At 38.2% G+C, this 7,994-nt stretch overlaps 1 protein-coding gene across 1 annotated transcript in view; it reads left to right on the top strand.

Annotated features, from left to right (window-relative positions):
* PDE5A (phosphodiesterase 5A, cGMP-specific) overlaps positions 1-7,144 on the top strand; it is a gene marked incomplete at its 5' end in the record, with an annotated part of 13,738 nt that extends 6,594 nt beyond the window's left edge. The window contains 7 exons of the mRNA XM_010293334.1: positions 520-607; positions 1,743-1,843; positions 1,928-2,005; positions 2,859-2,922; positions 3,501-3,575; positions 4,108-4,191; positions 6,954-7,144. Coding sequence (XP_010291636.1) covers positions 520-607; positions 1,743-1,843; positions 1,928-2,005; positions 2,859-2,922; positions 3,501-3,575; positions 4,108-4,191; positions 6,954-7,091 — 628 coding nt within the window. The remainder of the gene's footprint in view (positions 1-519; positions 608-1,742; positions 1,844-1,927; positions 2,006-2,858; positions 2,923-3,500; positions 3,576-4,107; positions 4,192-6,953) is intronic.
* Between the last annotated feature and the right edge of the window lie 850 nt (positions 7,145-7,994).

Genomic DNA, 7,994 nt, shown 5'->3' with positions numbered 1-7,994 from the left:
AGCAGGAATTTTTGCATTGGTATCAGTGGGTTTCCGCTTAGGTCTGCATTATTACTTACCGGCTCAGTAGTTGAGCTGACTAAATATGCTAAATAGGCAGGTGTTTAAAATATTACGAAAACCAAAACGGTCACTTAAATTCTGCTTGTGAATGAACCCTTCTTGTTGCCTTTCCTTTTCATACAAGAACTATCACTCTTTATTAAACCTTGTATTACATACTCACTCCTTGTGTGCAGCTGGTCTCTACAGGTAACAGAAGGCAGAAAACTAGAGTTGTCTGTGCACTGACAAAGTAACAGCATTGTCTTTTTAATTTGTACTTCCCTTGCATCCTTCCAAATGTATTCATTTTGTCTGGACAGTTGCACAGAAGCGGGAAAGGAACTGGTTAAGAACCAGCATGGATGGGTGGGGGTAAACTGATAATGAGAAGAGGACATTAAAAGGGAAGTTATTTCTGGATTAGTAGTATGTATAATTTGGTTTCTCCGTCTGATGGGTCTTTCTATTCCTCAGAAGCGAACATCCACTGGCTCAACTGTATTGCCACTCCATCATGGAACATCATCATTTTGATCAATGTCTTATGATCCTGAATAGTCCAGTGAGTACCCCATTTTCATGTATGCTGAAGAAAACTATTCCCTGTTTTACTTTTTATTTTCAGCTCTTGGATGGATTCCCACCCTTATACATTCCTAAGTGATCTTTATTCCTTTTATGGGTAAAGAAAGCGAATGCAGCAGTTTGGAAATCACAGTTCCATTGCTGAGTGCCACCAAACCTTTCTGAGTGTTGCCTGATAAGGGAAGCCTTGCTAATATCCTTTTGAGTACCTGCTTCCTTGGACCAAAGGAAACAAAGGCTTTGTTGGCATGTTCATGACCTCTTCTGAACCACCAAACAAACCCAAGTCCTTGCTCTCATTTCAAAAAACATTCTAGCCTACACATACACAAAGCAGTCCTGATGAGACCAAACCAAACACTGCTAATGTTGACATTCCAAAGTGAAGCCAAACCTAAGTTAAGTAAATATGCAAATAAAACTACATTCTTCTTGTTTTATATTATTAACTAATTCTAAGACCAGTTACACAGCATGCATAATCACTTCAAAGCAGTATATTTTCACTGCTCATTTCATATCACAGGTATGGTACTTCTGGCATCCTTTGTATTGTAATGATTCTTTCCTATTCAGACAGGAAAATACGGAAAAAAAGTAGAGGCAAGTTGCCATTTCAACAGCTCCATAGTGCTTTGGTTTAACAATGGGCTGCCGAGCTTATATTTCTATGTAATAGCTTGTAATTTATGTCGCTTCATAAAAGGAAAATATTTTCATTTACGTGAGGTGTATAGACAGGTACTGGAATCTGTTACAGTTCCTGTGCTTTGAGGAGTGGGGAGAAGAAGAAAAAGAAATGCTATGATACAGCTAGTGGCAAATTTAATTTTGATGAATGAAGTGGACTTAAAGGCTTTGATGTTGCTCTGCTTGCGGTTTCATTTTCTAATGGTTGATTATGATGCTGTTGCTGTGTGGCTTTCTGCCATTACTCAAGACGACTGGAATTTTTATTTTAAATTGGGGAATCTGCAAAAGGAAGCAGGGTAGAAGAATGACATCAGATATCCACAAGCAACTTGAATGATTTAGTATCGAAGAGATGTTTTAGCAAACTGGCGTGCTGTTGCCCATTTTACTGATAACACTGGTTTTGGTTTTTTCTAAAGGGAAATCAGATTCTCAGCAGCCTTTCCATTGAAGAATACAAGGCCACACTGAAAATGATAAAACAAGCCATTCTTGCCACAGACCTAGCACTATACATAAAGTAAGTCAGAGGCAAGTTTAGCTGGATAGTCATTGCTGCATGTCAGCATGCTGCAAAAATCTTTTGTTTTAACTTCTTTTAAAGGAGGAGAGGAGAATTTTTTGAACTTCTAAGGAAGAAGCAATTTAATTGGGAAGATCCTACACAGAAGGAGCTATTTTTGTAAGTAAAAGCAGAATGATTAAGGCAGCAATTAGTATGATTAGGTACCAATTCTTCCATGCCATGTTGCTGTGAAATTTCATTAAAACCAGCAGATCTGTGTGCTCTGGGCCTGTACAAATTGGCACAAATAGGTCACCGAATGACTCCCTGGGTCTGAATTACTAAGTCCGCAACCTGTATAATAAACTTTCTTAAGTAGCACCTTAAGCATTTCTGTTCTTCCTAAAGAGTGTAGGGTTCCTGACTAGATACCATGTTCTTTTGCTGTTGATACTTCATACTTAAATATTGAATTGCTGAAACCAATAACTAAAGATTCAGGACAGGCAGTTTGTTTTGAAGCCGATGAAGTGAAGAAAGAGAAAGATTAAGAATAGAGACACAGTACAGAAAAGCAGTCTTACATAGGCTGTCTCAGAAAGGAAGGATGCTGTTATTTCAAATTCAGTGCCTTTAAAACCCAGTCTAATTTAGTCATGGTCTATGTCTATTCCTATTTCAGTCCTTGACCCTCATACTGTCAATAAAGATGGCAGTCACTGCTAATGTCAGAAATAAATAAATGTGCTGTCTGTCCAGTAGCAAATGGAATGAAACAGTTCATTTGACATGAATCCACCAAATAAGCCAGTCCAGATTTGCTCACTTCTGTGTGCTTATGTCACACAGGTGAAAGTCTACCACATCATCGAGCCTTGAATACCTTTATAAGTTTGCTTTAATTTCACTTGTTTTTCTGACTTTGATGTTCCTTGAAGTTTTAGATTTTATTTTACTAATCGTTTGACTTGGTGGCTACACACATTTCACAATACAGTAATTCATAGATTTCTTTCTGTTTTTCCTACAGAGCAATGCTGATGACTGCTTGTGATTTATCTGCCATAACCAAACCATGGCCCGTTCAGCAACGGGTATATGCTTAATTTTATGATTTGCTAAATAGAAACTCCACGTAAAAGCTTCTGCTTCCTCCATACAGTCCTTACTGCAAAGGCTGTGGTGGAATGCAGAGCCTTAGGAAACAGTCCTTCAAAGTGCTGTATGTGGATTGAAGACTTTCTTAGGTCTTTGTAGCAAGATCTGTGCATTTAGCTATGTCACCATGTTAGCAGTAATCTGAAGGTAAATTGGGAATTGTTCCTTCCAACATTTCTGTGTTACTACAAGGCAGTCAGTTGACACAACACACTAGTATCAGCTGACCTTTTTCTGTGTGTTGATTATTCCAACTGTTGTCAGTGGTAAGATGCCTATGTGCCATTTTATTCACTTTGCTGTGTCAGAGTAAATATCAGCACATGCAAGTGTTTTGTTTATGCACAGATGTGTGCATGAGGAATTCTAAAAGCTGGCTGTTAAGCTGGAGAGTCTCATTATGGGGGGTCCCAATTTGATATATCCTATGGAGAGAGAGGAAACACAGGAAACAGTTTTGACTGTAAGTAGCAAGCAAACTTTTAGAGCTCTCAATGTGTGAAATCTCTTACAGATTGCTGAGCTTGTAGCTACTGAGTTCTTTGATCAAGGAGATAAAGAGCGGAAGGAACTCAACATAGAACCAACAGTAAGTGGCAGAATCCTGCAGAATCACCTCTTTCAAAATGGCTTCTACAAAGGGCATTTCACATTCCTTTCAAAAGCCACAATTTCTCCCATGGACCAGAATACGGGAACAAGTCCTTCTCTGTATTCCTAGAGTCATTTTTTTTTGCGGTTGCCAAACACCAACAGTGTGTCATTATCTCTGAGACAGAAGAACAGACAGCATTATTTCTTCTAAATCAGTATTACTAAATTGTCTGGGAAATACATTCCTAAATTGATACTTATTTGCAATCTATCCAAAACCAGTAAGCTAGTCTATTCATCTAGCTGTTTGGGCTCTCTCAGTCCAAAGACAATCTCCTAAAGCAAGTGATGCAGTCAGATTACCTGCCTTGTAACACATGTCCTGATACCCTGCTGTGCTGAGCTTGCTGTGCTTTTTAAGGTGCTGCTTTTTAATTCCAGCCTGTCTCTTTGGTTTTGATTGCGTTTTTTATTTAATGCATTTAAACATTAAACAAACATAAACATTATTTACTTCTTATCTGCAGGATCTAATGAACAGAGAGAAGAAAAATAAAATTCCTAGCATGCAGGTTGGATTCATAGATGCTGTTTGTTTGCAGCTGTATGAGGTATGGTGCCTACGAAAGAATTGCAAATATGTAAAACCAGAACTGCTCACTGTAGCCTCTAATAGATGCAGATTTAAAATTAGAATAGAAATAAAATAAAAAAACTAGTCCCCTAGTTAAATTTTTTTTGTTATATATGACATATGGTTTATTATTCAGTTGAAGCAATTATTACTTTTGCATTTATCATTAATGGTATGTTTGTCTGATCAATGTATTTTGTATAATTTTTTAAAACCTAGTGGTAATTGCTGTGCTCTGTGCACTTGGTGTTAGATCCCTGGGTTATATTCTGGATTCCAGCAGCTCTAGTGAGCTGCTATGACTATCGGGGAAAGTCACAAAACTAATGCTTTGCTATCTAGGAAAAAAATGGTATCCGTGTAGCACATGGATAAAAACTGTTGTTTAAGAGTTTTAAAAAGTTCCAAATTTTTTATGCAGAAGGTGATGTGCTATGTATAGGAAATTTACCCAAGTTTGACATTGCCCATTCCATTTTTTTCTTTCTCTTTCATCACACACAAAGGCAGTGCATGAGAGAATTAATTGAAAAGTTTTTCATCCTGGTCACAAACTGTATAAGCAGATACTTGCTCAGATATAGTGTGAAACAAAACACAATGATTTCTGATTTTTTTTTAAACCCGTAAAGCACTAGAGCCTGTTCATCGGGACTGTAGCAAGTATTTTACAGGAACTGAGATAAGAAAAAGGTGAGGAACAGATAGCCTAACTCTTAAAAATCTTCCAGTGGGAGGAACAAGGTGATTACTCAAATTTTTACCTCTTACACAGTAAACTTTTCTAAAAAGAATCCAGATCCACCAGTTGGAAGGAAACAAGGACAGAGGAAGGAGAGCTAGTAGCTCTCGCTGCTGCCCCTGAAACTCACATGTTTCTGTGCTGTAGAAATTGTTTGTCAGTAAAATAAGGCATCCTTTGCTGGGAAGCCTCAGAAAACTGTCTCCAGTAGGAGGTAGGCCACTGAAAGAAGACTGAGTATCAGTGGAAAGGTACAGCAAACAGAAAACTCTCTGAACAGAACACCTGAGCAGGTTTGAATGGCTCCAGAGTCTGAACTTCTATACTTTTTCTTGTTAGGGGAGAGCTTTACCTTTCCATTTATGAAAAGACCAGAAAATCTTCAGTTATTTACTCTGAAATATGCACTGCAGCTTACATGAACAGTTACCAAGTCATACTAGTCCAAACTGTACCCATTTCCTGCAAGGAAATGAGGGGCACGAGTAATTTCTAGCTACTGTGCCCCTGCTTTGTAACTGCAGCTTTGTTATGCCACAGTGAATACAAAGCCATTCCTGGTTAGCAGACAAAAGCACCTACAAATGTTTGGAGTCTTCTCCCTTCTCTTTAATTGGGGAGGAAAGAAGGAGATGCTACGTCCACAGGAGGGGGTTTAAGCACCATCTTTTTGTTCAGGACATGTTGCCTCTTGTAACTTTCAGTGTATCACTCTAACTTGTCATCTTGTCTCAAAGTCTGACCTGAACTGGAACAGTACATAGCAGGCTGACAGTGTTTGGGACTTTATATAGCCTCAGAGTACGTCAGCATGTGGCCTAACCTGACAGATAAGCAAGGGTGACTTACCTGCAGGGGCAGAGAGTGCTGAAGAGGATGGGGAGCGTTACAAAGGGGGAAGTTATAAACCCCATAACAGTACTGGTAAATCCAAGGAAGGGGCTATGGTTTGAGCTGATCCGGTGTTTGTTTATTTTGACTGGAGTACAGGTAGAGGATATTACCTGCTTACACAGATTTTTGTTTTCTTCAATGAGTAATAAATGGTAAAACATATAAACAACTTCAGTGTTACTTTGAAAATGAACAAGCACACAGTTCACTCTCCAAACTTCTAATGCTACAAAAGCAAACAATAAACAGGGTTGTAATGTCAGTCATTTTACTGTTTTCTTAGCTTTCATCCAGTCAGTAGGATTTTGACACACAATGCAAAAAGAGATGAGTTCCCAATACAGTACTGCAAGTATGTGACTTACTGTGTTATTCAGAGTAGGTCAGATCCCAGTGAACTGAAGTTTTGTGGCTTGTGTTAGCTAGGTAACCAGTGCAGTTAAACTGAATGATCTACATGTCTTCCCTTTAAGTTCAGAAATCTGAAAAAGTAAGAGAAATGTGTTTTCATTTTCTTCATTTTTTTAATTGGAAAAAAGTACCATTTAGCAGTTTTAAATGCTGTTTAGATATATTCAGATAAACAAAAGAGGAAAACTCCAGAGATATTTGACATCTCCATTCTTCTTACAGTGGTGTAAATCAAGAATAATTCAATTAAGTCTACTGGAACTAATGAAGCAGCCCATAAAGCCAAAAGGAACTATGAAGATTTATACAAGCTGATAATTCAGTAGGGTCCCTATGTAGAGTTTACAGGAGAATTAGACATTGCTATCTCACATTATTTGAATGAGACCTGAATTCCATGTGGAATTCCACTTGTGCATAATACAACAAACTTAATCATGGTTCCTGCTGCATTTATGTATCAAGTACTGTATGGACACTGCCACTCAATCTAATCTGCACTTGTGCCAGGTACATGTGTTCACGTTTGATGTGCCGCAGGAAGCCTTCCTTGAAGTTCAAAATACAAGTTCAATTTCAATTATAGATAGACCTCATATTTCAGTCATTCTGGTCGCTCTCACGGTCATCTTTAAGGACGCTTATTTTGTTGTTAAATATAATCTGTTTTACATGTGCTTAATTTATTTCAGGCCCTAACGCATGTGTCAGAGGCCTGCTACCCTTTACTGGATGGCTGTAGAAAAAATAGGCAGAAATGGCAATCCTTAGCTGAACAACAAGAGAAGAATCTGATTAATGGAGAAAGCAATCAAGCCAAACGGAACTGAGATGCTGATTTAACAACCACATGCTTAAGTTCACATAGAAGACATAGTAATAGGGGAGTACCGCATTTTCCTAAACACTGTATGAATTTGGCTTATGTTTTGCCACTGCTGTATTATTTTTCCACATTTCAAGATATAGCATGACTGTGTCTCTGCCAAGGTTATATAAAGATAGTATGTTTCTTTTATTACATCTGATTGAGACAGAAAAAGATCTGCAAGGGTAGTTTTTGCTACCCTGTTCCACAAGAAGGTACAAGTGCAGTTACTCAACTGTCCCCGAGAGCCTATTACTTTATAGATGTATATAGTTGTTTAGTGATCATGTTGTGGCCAGTATCTTAAAGACTACTGCATTTCGCACCTTTTGTCCTCTTCCAATCTTGCTGTGTTATGTTATAAAAGTAACGAACAGTCTTGCCTCCATAGTTCTCTTCCCAGAGGTTCAGAGGAAAGATTGGGGCTAACTCTGGGGAGCCTAATCCAGCATATACTATGCTAACCTCTTTCAAGAGACAGAGCTGGGCTTTGAAGTGAAAAAACACCAGAATCTGTGCACACAGTATTTTTTTTTCATATTAGAGGAATGTCTTAGCAAATGTCTTACATTTGGACAAATTTTTAAAACCTCAGTGAATTAGGCAATGGGGGTCTTAGGAGTTTTGTGGTAGAGGTGTCATAATTATCCATGAATAATTGAAACTGCTTGAAGATTGATGAAATGTCAAAACATAACTGACAGGCTGCCATGGAAGAATGGCTCCCATAGAAAGCTGCAAGAAGCACACAGAGAAATGGAAGCTGAACAGGATCATTTTTATATGCTGGTTTTAACTTCATTTGCAAGTTGAATTTAACATCATCATAACCAACAGACTGAATGAATCATGGGCAGGAAGAGTA

The sequence above is a fragment of the Phaethon lepturus genome, unplaced genomic scaffold (genome assembly GCF_000687285.1).
Source record: "Phaethon lepturus isolate BGI_N335 unplaced genomic scaffold, ASM68728v1 scaffold55968, whole genome shotgun sequence".
In the NCBI taxonomy this organism is placed as follows: Eukaryota; Metazoa; Chordata; class Aves; order Phaethontiformes; family Phaethontidae; genus Phaethon; species Phaethon lepturus.
The sequence above is the reverse complement of the archived record's forward strand: the minus strand, read 5'-3'. Positions and strand labels throughout refer to the sequence as shown.